At 39.3% G+C, this 19,847-nt stretch overlaps 3 protein-coding genes across 3 annotated transcripts; 1 reads left to right on the top strand and 2 right to left on the bottom strand.

Annotated features, from left to right (window-relative positions):
• The first annotated feature begins 15,029 nt into the window (after positions 1-15,029).
• LOC6557484 (endoplasmic reticulum-Golgi intermediate compartment protein 3) lies at positions 15,030-18,019 on the top strand. The gene is made up of 6 exons (XM_001985349.3): positions 15,030-15,251; positions 15,327-15,678; positions 15,822-15,981; positions 16,047-16,224; positions 17,498-17,702; positions 17,768-18,019. The coding sequence occupies exons 1-6, from the start codon at positions 15,164-15,166 to the stop codon at positions 17,901-17,903; spliced, it is 1,119 nt and encodes a 372-aa protein (XP_001985385.1). The 5' UTR covers positions 15,030-15,163; the 3' UTR covers positions 17,904-18,019.
• On the bottom strand, positions 16,249-16,995 carry LOC6557449 (reactive oxygen species modulator 1). Its single transcript, XM_001985350.3, has 2 exons — positions 16,652-16,995; positions 16,249-16,542 (listed from the first exon to the last, which is right to left on the bottom strand). Exons 1-2 carry the CDS (start codon positions 16,780-16,782, stop codon positions 16,434-16,436), a joined length of 240 nt encoding a protein of 79 aa, XP_001985386.1. The 5' UTR covers positions 16,783-16,995; the 3' UTR covers positions 16,249-16,433.
• Positions 17,924-19,782, bottom strand: LOC6557560 (U4/U6 small nuclear ribonucleoprotein Prp31). The gene is made up of 3 exons (XM_001985351.3): positions 19,108-19,782; positions 18,432-19,050; positions 17,924-18,374 (listed from the first exon to the last, which is right to left on the bottom strand). Exons 1-3 carry the CDS (start codon positions 19,668-19,670, stop codon positions 18,045-18,047), a joined length of 1,512 nt encoding a protein of 503 aa, XP_001985387.1. The 5' UTR covers positions 19,671-19,782; the 3' UTR covers positions 17,924-18,044.
• Positions 19,783-19,847: the final 65 nt, after the last annotated feature.

The following is a 19,847-nucleotide window of genomic DNA, read 5'->3' as shown; positions in this document are numbered from 1 at the left end:
TTTTATGGTAAATGATTTATGCCTCGGCGGGCGCAGCGTCAAGGTAATTGAGTGGGAAACGTTATCCGCAATGGGAAGAGCCACGGGCAAGGAGGTAAGGGGCAGCGGTGGTGCAGCTTCGCACTGCAACAGTGACGTTGCCAGTTTTTGTCTGAGTCTGCGTCCAAGAGCCTGCCGCGTTGTTAACGGCTTCAAAGACAACAGCGATGCGCGGCAAGTGTAATTAATACCCGTGAATTTTGCATATTAAAAGATTCTCACCCCCTCAACTGACGAGCTATTTTTAAGTCTCTTTATTCGCAGGGTATTAGAACTGGGTGATTAAGCATGCAAGGCTGTAATAAGGTTCACGAGAAGTTCATTAATTAGCCAATCCTGCCTCGAAGTGCCATTAACACATATTATAATTAATGGGTAACAGCTGTACTTGAAAACGCTTATTAAATTTTATTGCAATAAACTTCGCAATGAAAATAAATTATTTGACCTAAATGAGTATCAGGTATTGCACATAAATTTGATGAAACTTATAATTGAAATTTAATGAACAATAGTGGTGATTAAATTTGTTGTATCAAATGTAGGTTAATATATAATAAAACCCCATGAGACATATACATAAATGTGATTAAAGCTCAATTTAATATACATATGATAAAAGTTGTTCCAATTTTAAATTAATAATATTTGTCAAGGTTGTTAAAGAGAGTAATTAAATAAAAGAAAATAAAGGATATAACAAATTGGTATATATTAAACAATGGAAGAATTAGGGAAACTCAGAAATGACCCAATTAATCAAAATCATTATTCAAATCTTTAGATTGAATTTCTCCAAAACCCCATCAGAGTTTTTCAGATAGCAGGTATTAATCATAAACCTGATTATACTCAAAACTAATATTTAATAAAAGTTTTTCACACTTCAAATTAATAAATCATTAATTATAGCTGTAGTTTTCTTCCAACAGGTTTTTATTTTACAAATATGCCAAACTTTAGTTTGAAATTGAATGCAAAACATTGTATGACTGTTTACATAGTCAGTGGAAGAAATTTATGTGAAAATTTCAGCATCTCTTTTCTTTTCGCTCAGCAAATAGTCGTCACACAACAAGTATCAATGCCGACGTAATTGAGTACTTAAAAATAATTTTAATGATATTTTTGGCAAAAGATCAGCAACTATGTGTTACAAAACAAACGCCAGACTAGATATTTGTAGACAATTGGAGAGTAGGGTATTGCAGCTGCGGCATTTATAGAGATCAATTTGGGGCTGCTTGAGTATTTTATATGGCCAGAGTTGCAGCTGATCCTCATAAAAAGCCGCGACACCAAATCCGTGTGGCGTGGCAAACGAGCCGTTGCCTCAACGCTGCGTTGCACGCAACCAGGCAGGCACATACAACACACAACACACAACACACAAACACACAGACGTGTCAAGTTGGTCGCCCGCTTTGGTTTGGCTGGGGAGAGACAAGCAACCAAAAGACGAAAATTTATTACGGAAACTTCATTGACAATTGTCACTGCAAGCTGGCGGCTGCGACGATGCCTGACGTTGACGTTGACGCTGACGCTGACGCTGACGTTGGCTGCGACCGCGGCGTTGCACAGTCAACGCTAAGTGCGTTGCGGTGTTGGGGATTTGTTGTATGCTGTGTTATAGCCTAAAATAAGCAACATATGTGCATCTGTGTGTGTGTGTGTGTGAATGTAATTGAAGGGGGGGTGGGGGGGGGGAATTGGGATGGCCAGAGAGCTACTGGTCTCTGCAAGCTGTGGTGGCAACTTATGGAAATCATACGGCAAAATGTCAACAAAAAGCGAGAGAGCCATATTTGGAGTGAGCGGGTTTTTTGTGGCATGCACACTATAATTTGTTGTCAAATACATATACAGATAGATAAGTGGGCGTGCCAAATGCCATATAAATCCGAATTCCTCACTGATATGCTTACATATTGCAACTGGCAATTAGTAGCTCATACCAATTACAACGAGCTTCATTTGGCTAAATGGCAACATTTGGCTACGAAATGCAGTTTTTGTGAGCAATTATCAATGTGACTTGAAGCAAAGTTAGCGCAAATATTGACATTTTACTTGAATACAAATATGAAGTCAATATTTTATTAAATGTCCTAGATAATTATTATGGAGAATTTCCGATATGTATGGGATTAAGTGTAAAATTTATATTTATAGAAAAAAGCTCTCTACAAATACGATTCACATATGCTTTAACTTTAGATAAGTTCAAAGAACAAAATTCCATAAATTTTTATTAGCAGATTTTACATTGCATAATATATATATATATAAATTATATAACCGCTATGTTAAAACAATATTGTTCGATTACCCCGACTATTTTGGACGCATAAATTTTGTATATTAAATGTGAAGAATGCATTCTGATTTTTTAGCATGAATCTCAAGTTAATAAGCAAATCCCGTGGCACCGCTGTACATAAATAATTGAAGAATTCCATAAAATCAGTTGAGTAGCAGTGCCCATCTTCAGTGCCATCATACGAGGCGTCATGCGATATTAAGTGAAACACTTTGTCAACCCAGAACAACAACGGCGACAATGACGAGCTGAAGGGAGTGAGGATGTTATGGGGATTGAGGCAGAGAGCGTTGTGTATTAGTCGCATGCTGCACAGGGAGGCAGCGGATGAGGTTGGGAAAATGGGAACCGACAGCCGCCTTATGTCCTCCCGGGGCACCGGATGTTGTTTGGTAATTATTTAGTGCGCGCTGCTGGCTGTTCTCTGGCTCCGCTTGGCGTTTGATGTGTTTTTGGTTTTTGATATATATAACAACAAATTGCTGGAGCGCGTCCAACGACAACAACAAATAACAATGCGACAACACACATAAACAAAGACATCATCAATAAAAAGCAAACGAACGCAGAACAAATAAACAACAACAACATCATCAACAACAGCAACAACAATAACAAGCAGAAGAAGAAGAAGAGCCGAGTCTATACAAGGCATTAACTTTCAATTGGTTTTCGAGGGAGGCCCAACTCATGGGAATGTTGATGGGATTATAAGTGATTTTCATCAAAAATGCAGCGCACGACAATCCACAGTTAAAGATACAGATACAAATACAAATAAATATATATATATATATATACATAAGTATATTTTATTAACTGTGTGTGTGTGTGTATAATTTCTTTCCTATATGGCTTGTTAAAGTTTTTGAAGACAAGCGACGTGATAACTCAAAGCGAGACATCAATCGATTCGTCACCGTCCGGGGCAATCAGCCAGCAGAACTAACTGGCCAACTCCAGCTCCGAGTCCAGCTACGACTCATCCGACTCAACGTTGGCTGCCAGTTGCTGCCCGGTGGCCGCCCTCGGGGCCCTCTTAAAATATTATTCATAATTCCATAAATTGAAGGTAGACCCTGGCCCCGGTACCGTGGACTGTATCCCTTTTGGCCTGGCCACGCGCCTGCCGACTTTTGGACAGCAGCTGCAGCTTTTAAGCCGCATTTGTCATATGTATGTATGCAAACGTCTTGGCCCGGTTCGCATCGTTGCTGACCAGTTGCTCTGCTCTGCTACATTAAGCCTAATGAACGTGTTTAGTTGTATTGGTGTCAGTGTCGTTGTCGGTGTTGTTGTCGTTGTTGGTGTCGTTGCTGGTGTCGTTGTCGGCGTTGGTTGGTGTCACTCGCCGACTCTCTGTGTTGTAGTAGTCGGTAGCTATCCGAAAAGGTGCAGTGATTACCCTGGCCGATGGTCGGCGGCATTAGCGCAGAAATATTTAATTAATGGTAATTTATGTGCACGTTTGGCTAAGAAACAGACGACCAACCAACCACTTGAGCACCAGCCCAGGCACATTTTGAGTAGCAACTGCAACCGCTGAAGCACCCCTGCCGTTTCTAGTTAACATTCTGAAATGCAAAGGTTAATAGGGTTTCTCTCAGTGCAGTAATGCAGGCAATAGCAGGAAGTGCCAGTGAGTTATCAACGCAGTAAACTATGCATGCAAGTGCAAAATATGCTAATCGACTGCACTAAAATGTCAACAGCAACTTGCTCAACTAAAAAACATTAATAATACCGAAATCTAACGGAAGTACACTAATATACAACTGCTACATGGTACATTTGTAATTATATCTACAACGTCGATTGCTCGCATCCAACAGTAGAGTATATAATATTCCTAACATGTTGCCAAAGCAGCTGTTCACATCTATAAACTGCTTAATTCTGTGGTTAATAAAGAGCAGGATTTTACTTGGCTTGACTATGATTGTTAGTACAAAAACTAAGTAAAATTAGCGAGAAACGCAAAGTAATTTGACTAAAACCAAGGAAAAAAGCCATCTGCGACATGTCTATATACCTTTGTGGATCGGAGTTAAACTGCCGACATCAAAATCCCTCAATAAATTAAAAAAAAACTGGTTGGTCTAATGAAAATTGTAGGACATATGTAGTTGTTGAACTAAAAAGTTTTTCACACAAGAGCTCATCTTTCGATCGATCGTTCCTGTGGCAGCTATATAATATAGAATAGGTGCTAAATTTGATCACTTAACTGAGGGACTAGTCTTGCCAAAAAAAAAGACAGACAAGCGGGCGCGGCTATGTCGAGAATATAGACTATAATTTTTGGTTCAAGAATTTAATGACAAAATTATAATTACCTCTGTAAACGTGTAACAAGAAAGTACAGCAATCTCAGAGATACCCAAGATAACAAACCCTTGCAATCCGCAGATTACCTGTTTTTTTAAAGCACAAACTGCTTCGAATCTCACTAAAAGAATTTCAATTTGCAGCTGAGCAACTATTGCAATATGAAGCATTCATTTACAAACAATCTGTAAAGAAATTGAATGTCAAAATAATTTGAAATGCTTAATAACACTCCCAATGCTGTTGTGCAGGACTAGGATATGCAGTAGTTAACGGACAAACGGATTACACGAAAAAAAGAACAACAACATAAACGTTAGAATGCAGCTCAAGCAACTAAATGCTATGCAAATCAACTGCAACTGCAACTGGAGGTGATGCAACCTGCTACCTGCAACTGCTGCTGTAACTGTAACTGCTGCCCCTCTGTGCCCGCTGCCCAATGTAAACATTCTCACACTACAAACTAATAAGATGTTGTATCTCTTGCATCGCTGTGCATCTCGTAGCTACACTAGGCCACTAACAACTACAACAACAACAACTCAGCCTGGGGACATTGGTATATTCCCTGCCCCCTGCCCCTTGCCCTGCCCCAGCCACTGCCTCTGGCGCTGTTGTTACCGCTGTCTGCTGAAAGCTTCTCATTTTATTTCACCTTGTCACGTGCTGTGCAACGTTGGCAGCGGTGGCCATTTGTAGCATTTCAGCAAAAATATCTGACTACCTACGCGATATATATATATATATACATATATATATATATATATATCTGTGTGTTTTTTATCTCCTGGCGGCTGGTTGCTGTAGGTTTGAGAGTGCAGCTTTTTTCATTAAACGGTAATTTCACACCGCCAAGCGTTAGACAACAACAGAGACAGAGAGAGAGAGAGAGAGTGTGTGTGTGTAAGAGAGAAATAGAGAGTAAGTATGTTAGAGAGAGAGAGAGAGAGGGAGAGAGCCGTGTACGCGTTTGGAATTTTTTCGGACATTTATCGCCAGCTCTATGAGCGTCTGTCGACGCTTTAGCTGCAAGCAGCGCAGAAATCCGAACTTCATCTTCTTTATAGCGCCAAGAGCTCCATCGTTGCCCAATTACAAGCAAGTTAAAATCAAGTACGAGGCATTGATTAGTTGCATGAAGAGAGGCCATTGGAGGGGGGCGGCAGGGTGCCACAGAGATTAAAATGTAATCTTTAGCGCCGCAGTCATATGAAACGTGTTCGATTAGGCCTTCCTTAGCGGCCTGGGACTGCGATTCCGATTGCGATTGCCTTGCTTTGGGATGGTATGGGTTGGGATTGCATAGTCTGGATTGGCCAACTGCTGTGCGCCATGTAGGTGTGGAGTGGGCTAACTAAGACCCCCAGTGGTCAGTGCTGAGTGCTGAATTCTGTCCTACCTACGCATTAGCAAATACATGTATGGAATTTGTCTATTAACTCATTGGCGAAATACTATAAGCTCCAACTTCTGCTACGGGTTAACTGCACAATATGTTGGATAATATAAATTACACAGTCGGTGAGCTAATAAAGTACTTGGAAAAAGGTTTCATAGTTAAATTACGATAGTAAAGCGTAACCAATCTGATTATTGTAATTATTTTAATAATCTGTTCAAGATTTAGCTATAGGAAACTTGCCTATAGCAAGTCAGTATTCTTGATATAATTTATTTAAATAATATACAATATAATAAAATGTTATTGTTTTATTAAAATTTGCTTAGATTTTTTTATTAAATAATCAACAAATATTATTTTAATTTTTATGAATATTAACTATATATACAAATAATAAATATAAGATCACACTAAAAGTGATTTAAATTTATATATGTATCTTAGTAAATTGCGGTTTTTAATAACGTCTTCTGTCGATGTCAGTGGTTGAGATGCTTGAAGTGGGTTTGGAAAGTGACGAATATTATAATTAAGTCAAAAATACTTTAATCATTCAGTAAAATGTGTATACAAAGTTGCCCACCTCTGATCTAAACTGGATAATTGTGTGTAATGTGAAAGGGTTCAGCTGCAACAGTTTTGATGATCAGAAAATCATCAAAGCTAAGCTCTTCCTTGTCAGCATTCCCTTAGATACTTAAAGAGCAATAATTTAATGCTTGATTCATCTGCTGTAATCTTAATATAGCACAACTACGCACATCGTCTGTCGTAAAGCACCCAAGTCCATCCTTAAACCTCTTTGGCCCTGTTCTAGTAATGCTTCCCACTTGTTTGCATTGCAGCTTAACCGAACACTTCTCACAGTCCACCGACTTATACATATATATGTATATATTCATCCTTTCAGCGCCTAGCCATGGCTTTATTCAATTGCACAGTATGCGTAAATGTAATTAAAATATCCTTTGTAAAGGCGACGAATAGTCCACCTGGGCAACCGGAGAGCAATTCTGTGGCATTAGTTGACCACACAGACCAGTTGTTGTACTTCTTGCTGTGTTGCACTTATTCTCATCCTCTTCCTGCGGTTGTTGTTGTTGTTGTTGTTACCGCTGCTTTCAGACACAGTCACAGGCACATTACACGCTCTTTTACATATTGCGTAATGGAAAAGCCCAAACAGACTCCAAATCCGAGGCAGCATCTGAGTCAGAGGCAAGCTCAAAAGAGTTGCCGCTATTGCTGCTGATGCTGGTCTGCTGCTGGCCTCCAGTTTGAGCCAGGTTAATGTTTGTTTATTTGCTGCCCTCTCTGCACACACGTCGGGCCTGACCTTTAGCGCAGGCAAGTGCAACAATCAAGGCGCACACAAACTGCTTACTGTCAAAAACACGCAGTCAAACAAACAAGCAAACAAACAAACAAACAACGCAATGCAACGCTACGTGACACAACACAACGTACTGGAGAAGCGGCACAAGTTGAGTGCATCCAGATTGCTGGCCTAGAAGCACAGTGGAAATCATACAAAAATATTAAAAAGTTTATATATATATTAAAAACTAAAAAATAAACAAAAGTTATAATATAGTTTTTCCAGGAGTGTGAACATAAAAATGTTTATACAATATATGTTAAATTTATCTGGCAATTTATGCTTGTATTTACCCGTTATCTATTGATCATTATAGTTGTTAAGTAATTGCCGGGGGAGGATTAATTATGTATGTCATGAATTCTTTATTATTATGAAATTGATAAATTATATGGAATTTCTGAAAGTAAATATTTAAACAATATTACTTAGTATTGTATTACATATATAAAGTAAATATAAACAAGGCCATATTTTCTTTTGTTATTGGAATTCCTACAAAACTAATAATAATTATATTAATTATAAAAGATATTTTCAACATTAAAATACTTACATTTTTAAAACATTTTCATATTCTCCTTAGCCTTATCATTCCCCCATTAAATCAAATACACACGATGTCTTGTGGAATAATTTTCATTATCTTAAAGCTAATTCTATGTGGCTCTTTTAAGACTAGTAAATCATATGTGAATATGTACACTAATGTTTGTTAAAATAAAAACAAATTATATTAATTTAAAAAATGCTTAACAAGTCGGATTAGAATATTTTTCCCACATGCGCCTAGCTAAAATTTATATTGAATATATTGATTAAATGAAAAATCTAAAAGAAAATCGTTATTTAATCAATGAATTATGTTAAGTAGACATATGGATTTTATACAATTTGAAACAGTTGAATGTCGTAATTAATTTTTACAATGGACTTGTTTTGCATCTTTGGGCCACTGTGGATAGCTGTCGAATAATGTTGCAACACACGGGCGATAGTGGGATTGGGAGCTGCAACTTCAACTTCTTGACAATGATAACACACAATGCGAAGAGTAGCTGGCTATGAGGGTTGACATGCAACGGCAGCTGGGCTAAGGACACGCCGCTTTAGTGTGTAATTTAATTGAACGGACATAACGGCCAACGCAACGGGGCTGCTCTACTGTGTATTTGTGTGTGTGTGTGTGCGTGTGTCTGTGTGTGTGTACGGGACTAAAGAGGACTCTTTGCTTAATTGAAAGCAATTAAGTGGAAAATTGAAAACTTTGGCAGCCATAACGTTGGCATCTGACCACCCACATACACCACATACATACATGTTTGCACATTTGCATTTGATCGCCACGCCCACTTTGTACACTAGTGAAAACGTATACGGGAAAAAAAATGTTAGCGGCAGCGACGCGACGTCAACGCTGGCTGCGGCTGCGGCTGCGGCTGCGGCAGCGGTAGCGGTAGCGGCGCCATTTTGTGTGCTTCTGTCACTTTACATGCCACAACACACAATTGACAGCGCGGATATTTATGTAAATAATTTTTCGTGTTGCTGCTGCAGCAGCAAAGGACACACAACAAAAAGAATCAGAATGTATAAAATGCATTTTGGTTGACGTGACCATGACTGCCATGCCCATGACGCCCACTCCTCTCACTCAGCACGCTGCTCTCCTCTTAGCTCCGTCAATAAAACGCGTGCACAAAACAACAACCAAAAGTTTGATTTCTCTCACTCGCAGCAGTTGCCTACGTCCACCCCTATGAAAGCCCAATAAAAACCAGAGAACGTTGCAGTCGGGCGTAACCGACTCCGAAATACTTTGATACTGTAGCTCTTAAATTACGGTACATATGGGATTTTAAAAATTTTTGGGGACGGAAATGGGCGCGGCCAAAATATTATGAGAGAATGTAGTAATATTCCCTCCAAGTTTGGTAACTATAGCTCTTATATTATGGGAAACTTTTGAACGGTATTTCTAACAATATACATAGCTTTCAAATTGTGTGTGACATATGTATGGTCTTTCGATTTACAAAAATAGGTGTATCGGTTTAGGGAGCCTTAGTGGCTTTTTTATCGATCTCTTAGAAGAGTTACCAGAAACATACTTTCAAAATTTTAGATTTCTGCGGTCGAAGTTTCTGGCGGAGGTGGGTGTGGACGTGGTCTAAAAATTTGAATGCCGATCAAGCAAGTTACCTTCCAAGTTTGGTCACTCTAACTTCAAAATTGTGGTGATTCCGAAATATCGGCTTTGGCAATTATGGGCGTAGTTGTGGGCGTGAAAATTTGTTATCGTTTTTTAAAGGCGACTAATATAAATACCAAATTTGAATGTGAATGTAGCCTTAAAATTGTGCGAGAAATTCGGCTTTTTCGATTTGCGAATATCGATTTTATCGATTTCCTAGCCCCCTAATGGACGTAGCACTCCAATTCTACACTTTGTCTGACGCGGGCACAGATCAATATATGTTCTAAGTTTCAAGGGCGAAAAAAATTGACAGACATTGTAGAAAACCAATATACTATGATACCTTCGATATCAAAGTATAATAAAAGGTGCGGCCGACAAAATGCAATAAACTTGATTTAAGCCTTAGGAAAGTATTCAATATTTAATTTCAAACGGCACTTGCTGATTGTAAAACTTAATCATCAGTTTATGCTTGGCACAGATAGATTGGCACAAATTACAGTAAATGTACCAACCAGTTATTGACGGCAGTTTGCATCTCTTTATAATAGCGGTGAGGAAATCAGCTAACATAATTTTTATAACGCTTGTTTTGTTGATTATATCATTATATATATGATAAAAAAAAGTGACATTAACATTGAGCAAATTATAATAATTATTAAGCTCGGCTTATCATATTACTTATCACTTACTTAATATTCACGTATGTACGTATGGACTCAATAAATTAATTTCCACATTGGTATGCTCATTTCCTTTGACTCACAGCTCATTGCACATTAATGCAATTCAAAGTTGCAACTTGCAAAAGTGTCTGACACAATTTTACAATCGATTTCATCGCAGAAGCACAATTAGTAAACAAAAATAAATCGCGATTAAAATGCATAAATAGCCGTTGAAACTTAGCCCAAGGTGCCGCTGTCTTTGAAGTGGACATAATAAATAATATAGTTGCAGTAATTATTCATTTTTGATTTTCTTAAATCTTATGCGGAATGCTGAAAAAAAATAATTGACTTCAATATTCATTTATTTATTAATTTAAATAATGTAGCTTAACCACGTTCAGTTTGACTGAAATAAATAAGTGACAAACAAACAATATGAAAATTGTAAAGAAATATAATTGACGATCCAGTTGGGACCATTTTATTTGTCCAACAACCAAAATCCAACAAAATAAGTGAAGCAGTAAAAAGTGTTAAAACAGCAAAATATAGTAAGTCATAATATTTATTATTTATTTATTTATTAGTATTAACTATAATACATAAAACATATTATAAATACTAATATAATTCTATGGTAGTCAGACGGGTCGAAACATTGGTAACACTGTCAAGATTGACTTTACAAATTTTCAAATTAAAAAAGATAAGTGCAAAAAAATACATAGACACAATTATACATGTTTCAATTGAAATAAAATGCTTTAGGCACATCCATTCCGATTCCAACATAAAGAAAAAATTCTTAAAGCCATTTTATCAAAGCAATAATTAATAATTAAAATGGTTAGGTTACACTTGTGTGTGTACGTATTTATAATACTCAAGTCTGTTGTAAAAATATAGAGGTTTAATTAGTGTAAAAACACATACATTTTTTAAGTGGTTCCTCATGGTGAGAGCATTTAATTTGCAGTAATTATGACACATTATAAATGCAATTAATGCGCGTTGACAGTTAATAATGTCACAAGAAATATCAAGCAATTAATAGGAACTACATCCGACATGTCAACGGGTTGCGACTTCTCAATCGGAAACAGGTGGGAAAAGCTTTAATTTAAGTGAAGATCAGTGCATAAGATAGCCTAAAAACAGGCATAGGGACGAACGGTCAGCAAAACATCATCATTCTTAATAGCTTTTTTGAAAGGGCTGGAACTATATTTAGCCGAGGGCACGATACTCAAAAGGTAACATGTACAGACACCTAGTCCAATAATGAAGAAATGTGCTTTGACAAAGGGCTGCAGACATGAAATGGGCAAACAATTTGCGATAGCATCGTGGGTTATACACGCCTGACTTTTAAAAAATAATCATTCTTTTAGAACCTAGGTGCAAGTCAATTTATTGTTCAGAAAATATATTTATAAGACTGCAGTTTATTTCTTTCTAAAAGCCCGGATAATTCTTTTTCTAAGTCAATGACACATTTTTCCTATATTTAGAAAAATGAATCCATTTTATAGAGTGTTTTTTATGTGTATTTTATTATTATACAGGTAGTTTATAAGGTCATATAATTTATTCAAAACATTCACCAACTAAAGTCTAGCACTTAATTTCATTACTCTTTTCTAAATTTAAGAACTAATTTTATCTCTGTAAAATAGACAATCTAATTTAAAGACATTTTTCGTATCTTACACACATTTCTGTTTCTTTCTAGTTTTCAACTCTTTTTTTTCTGTGTGTACGAACATTTAAATTTTGATATCCAATGTGATTTGTTTCTGTATAATAATAGGAGTTCCTTTGTAATTCCTAATTGTGGAGAAAATAATGCAGTTAAAGACTTGCAGTCTTTTATGGATACTGCAGGCTACGAGCTTTTGGCAACAATTGTTGAAATAACCGTTTATTTATGGATACGTCTCTGAAACTTTTGTGGGTGTCCAGTTGTTGAATGCAGTTTTAAATTGCCATCGGCCACATTTTTCGACTAAAACAGGAAATATGCTTAAAACGTGGCCGTGTCTGTTGTTAGTCACTGCCAGGCAGTTCAAATACAAATACACATTGAAAAGTGAATAGTGTAGATACAAATGTGCAGTCCAGCAATATTAGGTTGCCAGTTGACTGGTCTAATTTGTCGGAAATGACGTTTTTGGTTTTCAGTGCGGAAGTGAGTGGTTTTTACAGATGTATGTTGAGGATAGACTGTTAGATATATTCAGTTGTATATACAGATATAGGTATAGGTACAGGTAAATGTATGGGAATGTCATACATTTTGTAAAATATTTCAAGTCTTTCTACGACACTTTGCTTAATTGCGCGCTCAAGTGACGCTTGCTAATTTAATTAATTTCCACCTGAGCGAAATGACAGAAACTTTGGCAAAATACCCCACCCCCGCTTTTATCCCATGGTTACCAACAAATTTTAAGCTCACATACCCCATCTACCATCTGGTGTGTAATACACGTAATTGAAACATTCCTTGACCAAAAAATAAAGAAATCCAACCAAAAAGAAAAGTTACTTTTGCCGCAATTATTTGGCACGTCTCCACTAATTAATTACGCCTTTTGGTCTGCACCATTCAGGCAGAGGCTTAGGTGGTGGGAGGGGAGCGGGAGTGGTTAGTCAGGGGGGTTGCTTGAGTAAGTTTAAAATGTTCACGTTTAATTAAATATGGCCAAGCGGCTCTATAATTAATTTCGGCACTGCAATTTTTGTTTAAAGAACAAAATGCCGCATAAAACAGAAGCAAAAAAAAAAAACCAAGAAGATGTGGAAAGAAACTGAGGCAAATCTCAGGACGACATCTGCACGGTTTGCTCCGCACTCTGTAGGAGTAGACGTTGGTGGGCATCGGGCATTAAAGTGTCAATATCCATTAGGCGGTCCTGATTGCTTAAGCTGCTTTACGGCAAGTTCTTTTCTGCTTTACAGCTGGCAAGTTTCTTACACTCTTCCCATCTCTCTCTCTCTCTCTCTCTCTATTTCTGCTTTCTGTCACTCTCAGTCTTTGTGTGGGTTTCTTGGCTTTTATTGTCCGGACAGAGCACAATGACTCTCGTTGTTCTCGGGTTCATTGTTTCAAATGAGAAACGACGCGAATTGGTTAGAACGAAATGGTTAGAAATGCAAATTACTGCGGCTGGCGATAGCACACCAGATAAGCAGCCAGTTAAAAAAGATGCTGGATGGAGATGGGAACATCACAATTTTCGAATGCTCTATGTCCTTTAGGTCAGCAGCAAATCCTTGCATTCCTATTGCATATAGTGACATCGAAACCTAAGCCGAAGAAAAATAATGAAAGAGTGAAGGAGATGACACCAGAATTAGGGGGAAATACTAAACTGATTGGAATTCTAAGCTAAACCAAATAAATCTACTACAAGATGTACCTAAAGAAAAGCTTTCATTTCGAAAAATGGAAAGAATTTAAAAGAAAATCAATTAAAAAAGAGTTTAAAACTTGAATCATTATTCAACTGACAACCAAAACATCCCTCTATCTCTGCCGGTCACTCTCTCTCGAATTCCAAAACTCTTGGTATTCAAAATGACTTAACTTACAAGTTAATATCCAGGGTCTCATTCCCATACCCTAACTATATGTCCGCTCGACAAAAATAAGAAAAATTGCACGCTGCTAATCTTTGTCATCTGGTGCCGTGCCTGATTTTGGATTACTCGACAAAGTAAATGCCAAAAGCTTTCAAGTTACGAGCATCTCAATTGCGGACAAAGGAAGAGCAGGCCCAAGTCCAACGATGCTTTTACGGATTTAAGCTTAATTGCTAATTACACAAATTCGCGGTATGCGTATCTTTGGATCGTCTTACGGTCATGTGCGGGTTGAGGTTCGACGTCAGTCAGTCAGCCAGGCAAGCCATCGGTGATTTATATTTAAGCACAAACTTTTAACTTTAACCAAAATCCCTAGGCTGTCCGATTACTCATCCCCTTATTCCTGGCTGTTGTTCCTTGTTGTTGTTGTTGTTGTTGTTGTGGGGCTGCGGAAATAACAACAACCCTTAAAAGCTAAGCGCTTCGTGGGCTGTCGAAACTTGTGGTTCCTTTCAATTAACCTTTCATCTGTTTAACATGTATTATAAAATTAGACGCGGTCTCTTCGACCACACCACCCACCCGAGAGTGGGCGTGGCGTATAGAGGTTGACTAATGTATGCGCAACCACAGCCTCAAGACATGACAACACTATTAAACAATATGCTCCAGTCGCAAAAGCATATGGAGAAGGTGGACTTGTCATTTGCCGGTTTCAATTCTTAATTAAGCAAGTAAACGGCGGAGCCAAAACACTTAAGCCTCCACTTGCCATAAGCGAATTGCTTAAGTCATTAATTCCTTTTATTTATGACTAACTAATCTAGCTAAGTATGAAAACACATGCCATATATATATTTACTTATAAGACACATTTTTAGTTTAAAGAAAGTTGCATTGTAAACGTTCAGGATTCCAGCTAAAGCAAATTGTTTTTTCCATTAGCTCAAACTCTCATTTGCCATAAATATTTTGAAAAAATGAGCGTTACTTTGCCTTGATGTGGCAGCCTCGTAGCCATAATACGACTTATTTTAAGCGATGTGGCAACACCATTACTAGCTGTCAGCTTGGCCACTTCGACGTATGTATTTGTTGTTGCTAAACAGCTGATTACCAACCACGTCACTTCGCCAATTTGCTCGCCGCATACTAAAAAAAACATGTAAATTATCTTTTATCTTAATTAGCCGCTGTATTCGTTCGTTTTTTTTTTCGTGTGTAAACAATGAAATTCGCTGATGTCTTACGACGGCTGGATGCATATCCACGTACCTTGGATGATTTTAGCGTGCGCACAGTTGGCGGCGCCGCCGGTAATTTCTAATGTTTTGTACACAACATAAACAAATAAACAAAAAACTTGGCTCATTGTGCATATATTTTCATAGTGACCATAATAAGTAGCAGCATAATAAGTCTGCTTGTGCTGCTGGAGTTCCTCAACTACATGAAGCCGACGATGACCGAGGAGCTATTCGTGGACACGACACGTGGGCACAAGCTGCGCATCAATTTGGACGTCACCCTGCACAATTTGGCCTGTAATTATATATCGCTGGATGCGATGGACTCCTCGGGCGATACACATTTGCGCGTGGATCACGATGTGTTCAAGCATCGGTTGGATCTACAGGGAGAGCCCCTCAAGGAGACGCCCATCAAGGAAATTGTTGCTGTCTCGCCGCCTAACAAAAATAGCACCTGTGGCAGCTGCTACGGCGCCGAGCACAATTCCACACAGTGAGTGAGATCCCTTCTTGGAGTAAACAGAATCCCAGAAAGATTTAGAATTATAAATATAATTCTATTGTTAAATACTGATAGTTCACCAATGAATTTTCTATCCTTATAAATTTATTTAAATCTTTACGCTTTGCTTGCAGTTGCTGCAACACCTGCGAGGATGTTTTGGATGCGTATCGCATTCGCAAGTGGAACATGCAGGTGGATAAAATCGAGCAGTGCAAGGGCAAATACAAGCGTACCGACGAGGATGCTTTCAAGGAGGGCTGCCGTATTCAGGGCCATCTGGAGGTGAATCGGGTAAGGGACCAATAAAGCTAACATTATTTCAAGTGAACTTATTAATATGCAAGTATTTTGCTCAGATGGCTGGCAGTTTCCACTTTGCGCCTGGCAAGAGCTTCTCCATACGACAGTTCCACATACACGACTTTCAGTTCACCAACGTGAAGCTTTCCCATACCATAAATCATCTCTCGTTTGGCGAGAAGATCGAGTTTGCCAAGACGCATCCGTTAGATGGGATCCGCGTGGACGTTGAGGGTGAGTACAAAGGTCGAATTGAAATTGGATTTTCTGTCTTAACAAATCATCTATTTCAATAACTTATACATAGCGTAAATTTTTAAAACATTTTTCATTTTATGATAACTTGAAAACTTAGCATCTGTCGAGGGGAGGGGCTTATGTGGGGGAGTGGGAATTCTAGTCTAATCCAATGCAAATGCAAGTCGGTTGTGGGTGGGGAACCCTTAACAACGTATGCCCGTGCCGATGGCCATGAAGGTGCCAAATGTGCCGCCGCCCTGTAGCATGACCTTGCCCACGTTGTTGATTAGCTCACGTCCGCGGAGTCCATATCTGAAAGTTAACAGTTACAATTGTTTAGCCGGCAATTACATAATCCAATGGAGTGCGACGCTTGCGTCATGCGACGCTAATTAAAGCTCACAAATCAGTTGCAACTCACCTGAGCGCCGAGAAGCCACCGAATAGTGCGCCACTAGCCATGCCCACGCAGAAGCCAATGGTGAAGCCAGTCTTCATTTTGTCAAAGCATGTGGGACCACTTTGGGTGAAGGAACCGCTAGGCAAAGGCATATTTCTTGTTAATCTACGCTGCGCTCCCTTTTTCCTCTGTTCCTTCTAACAATATACGGAGTTTATTTGGTATAGTTGCGTGCGTTTTTTGTGCGTATGTTATTAAAATTGCCTTTAAAAAACTAATTATTTTAGATTTGTCGGCGCCGACTCAATAAAAAAAACAACAAATTTGTATGTGGCCCTATTTAATGCTTGTCAAAATCTCAACATGTGTGCCAAAGCAGCCCTGGCGACACACTTCAGTTGCATGCCGCCAGATGGCGCCTCCTGTGTATGTTGTCATTTTCATAACAGAATGACACTTTAATTCTATAAATGTTATTGAGAATTTTAAACGATGCAGTTTTTTTTTTAAATTTATTCATTTTATTTTATTTCATAAAATTACGAATTAGCATTAGCAATAATAATACTAAGCATAATGCCTTATTAGCGAGGATTAACCCAGGCCTTCGACTCGCTCCTTTCAAAATTTGAACTATTCTAGAATCTCTTGAATATAAACTGATTAAGTTGTAAACTAGGTAGTTTTTAAAATTTTATCTATGCCTTGCTCTGAGGAATATAAACTGCTTAAGTTTTAAAGGATGTAGTTTTCAGAATTGAAGCTATGACATGATCACAGAAATATGAACCATTTAAAAATATTATTCAAAGTTAATAATATAACATTACTTATATATTTTAAATCTTATTTAACGCATCGTTTCAGAGTCAAAAAGTGAAATGTTTAATTATTATTTGAAAATTGTGCCTACGCTTTATGAGCGTCATTCCGACGGCGAACCCATCTACACAAATCAGTTCTCCGTCACTCGGCATCGCAAGGATTTAACGGATCGCGAACGGGGCATGCCGGGCATATTCTTTAGCTACGAGCTGTCGCCGCTGATGGTTAAATATGCCGAGAGGCACAAGTAAGTGAAGACGACATGGAATCCCATACAACACAGTCTCTTAAAATGTTCACCCTTCTGCGCAGCTCCTTTGGTCACTTTGCTACAAATTGCTGTTCCATTGTTGGAGGTGTCTTCACCGTGGCGGGCATTTTGGCTGTGCTCCTCAACAACTCATGGGAGGCCATACAGCGCAAGTTGGAGGTGGGCAAACTGAGTTAGCGAACCCATATTGGAACATATTTCAAGAATCTCTCCAGCTTTATTAGGCCTAACTCTATTCCGAAACTCATTTCTCACATTGCAGACAACTATTTAAATAAATGTGCTTGATTTTATAGGAAAATATAAACAATAATTGATTTAAGTTGTCCGTTTGCCCACGGACAAAAAGCCGGATGTATTCGAGAAATATTTGGCCTCCGTGTGAGATCGCTCCGCCGCTTGTGGATTGACGATTTCCAGGCCTTGCAGCGGAGTAAACGCCACACTGGACGCTGTGCCAGAGATTTGGCGCTTCACTGTCGTGTTGCCGCCGTAGACCTGCTGCTTCTGCAGATTCTTTTGCAGCGTCTTGCTAATGCGGACCTTCGTCTTCTCATCCAGCTGCGGCAAGCGGATGCGACCCGTGCCCGTCTTGCCAATTGTGCCGCGCGAGTAACCCAAATCGCCCTGATACGCATCTTCCTCGATCTACCAATAGAATCAAATGTTAATATACATATATCCAAGATATAAGCCAATACTCACATCGCCAAAGTTCATGCGGTTTGCCTGCTTTCGGAATTCGGTGAGAGCGTAGCGTTCCTTCATCTTGCGCACACGCTTGCCGCCGCGCTTCTTCTTGCTGCCCTCGATGGGTTTAGGCAGCGGTTTGATGAACTTTACCGGCGGCGGCTCCTGCAATTTGTCCAATTTCTTTTCAATGTCCTCCTTGAACTTGAGTCCAATTTCGCCATGCACGCTCTCGTGGCAGGCATCGACACGTGCTGCCAGCACCGCCTTGGCGGCCACAAGACGCGCTGCCTTGCGTCGCAGATCCGGCGCGGTATCCTGCACAGTCTGGGAGTAGTAAACGTAGCCCGTGTGTGGCAACATTTGCGTCTGCGAGAAGCCCGAAAGCGTCTTCTTTTGGGAGCCCAACACCTGCACATTGCAGGCAGGCATTTTGGAGAGTTTGGTCAGGCCGCCGGCAATGCCCAGGAGCTTGGCTGCAGTGGAGGCGCCCACTATCATGGAAAGATTGGGCGCTATGAAGGTCATGCGGCTTTCAACATACTCGTAGATCTTCGATTTGAAATTGTTGAGTTCAATCGCCATTTCGCAGGCCTCATCGATTTTAGCCTTCTCCGCTGGCGTCAACATGGTGCTTGGAATTTAATAGCAATTATAACAGCTTTAAAAATAAATATTTATTATTAATTACCCCTGTGTGGTGGATGCAGTGACGGAGACAATCATAATGGTGGCCTGAGTGAGTATCGCCTGCAGTTTCTCATTGCTCTTCACTTGATCCAAATCGTTGCCCAGCTCTTTGACGGCCAGCAAATACTCAATTTCACCCACAATCAGTGAGTCGAGCTCGGGGAATCGTTTCTGATACTTATCCTTGGTGAACTTGTGTACGATGGATATCTCATTGTCAATATCCACGGCAATTGCATTCGCATCTACAATGAGGCAATATTCCGGATCGGATTCCACGCTGCCAAGCATTTCGGCAGCGGTGCGCTGCCTGCTCGCATAATGCTCGATCTGCTTGAGAGTGTTCTGCAAGCGATCCGAATCGCGCAGCTTGCACAACTCTCGCACAGATTGAACGGAAACATCGACTTCCATCAGATTTGGCGTTGGCTTCAGCAACTTTTCGGCAAGCTCCTCGGTGAGTGTTGCCTGCTCCACATCGTCTGCATCGGCTATTTCCGCATCATCGATGTCATTGTCATTGTCCTCCTCCAGATCTGCAAGTAGCTCATCCGCTAACGACATATTTGCACTTGAGTTTATTATTCTTTTGCGGCTATTTGTTGTAAGCAAAACGTTTAATTTGCTACAAGCTTCTCAAAACAGCTGTTGTGTTTTAGCGTTGCCACACTGTCTCAATCAATCGTATCATTGCTGTGTACCCTGTTATAGTTATGTTAGAGCCCTGGTAACATTTGCCGC

The sequence above is a fragment of the Drosophila grimshawi genome, unplaced genomic scaffold (assembly GCF_018153295.1).
Source record: "Drosophila grimshawi isolate 15287-2541.00 unplaced genomic scaffold, ASM1815329v1 contig_44, whole genome shotgun sequence".
NCBI lineage: Eukaryota > Metazoa > Arthropoda > Insecta > Diptera > Drosophilidae > Drosophila > Drosophila grimshawi.
This window is presented reverse-complemented; position numbering and strand designations above follow the sequence as displayed.

What these genes read in the sequence shown, in the direction of transcription:
- LOC6557560 (XM_001985351.3), bottom strand. Translation starts at nt 19,670, where the DNA reads ATGTCGTTAGCGGATGAGCTACTTGCAGATCTGGAGGAGGACAATGAC. An exon ending in ACTGCATCCACCACACAGGG is followed by an intron (nt 19,051 to 19,107) that starts GTAATTAATAAT and finishes TTAAATTCCAAG; the next exon opens with CACCATGTTGACGCCAGCGG. An exon ending in ACCGCATGAACTTTGGCGAT is followed by an intron (nt 18,375 to 18,431) that starts GTGAGTATTGGC and finishes TTCTATTGGTAG; the next exon opens with ATCGAGGAAGATGCGTATCA.
- LOC6557449 (XM_001985350.3), bottom strand. Translation starts at nt 16,782, where the DNA reads ATGCCTTTGCCTAGCGGTTCCTTCACCCAAAGTGGTCCCACATGCTTT. An exon ending in GGTGGCTTCTCGGCGCTCAG is followed by an intron (nt 16,543 to 16,651) that starts GTGAGTTGCAAC and finishes GTTAACTTTCAG; the next exon opens with ATATGGACTCCGCGGACGTG.
- LOC6557484 (XM_001985349.3), top strand. Translation starts at nt 15,164, where the DNA reads ATGAAATTCGCTGATGTCTTACGACGGCTGGATGCATATCCACGTACC. An exon ending in GCCATCTGGAGGTGAATCGG is followed by an intron (nt 15,982 to 16,046) that starts GTAAGGGACCAA and finishes TATTTTGCTCAG; the next exon opens with ATGGCTGGCAGTTTCCACTT. An exon ending in GATCCGCGTGGACGTTGAGG is followed by an intron (nt 16,225 to 17,497) that starts GTGAGTACAAAG and finishes GCATCGTTTCAG; the next exon opens with AGTCAAAAAGTGAAATGTTT.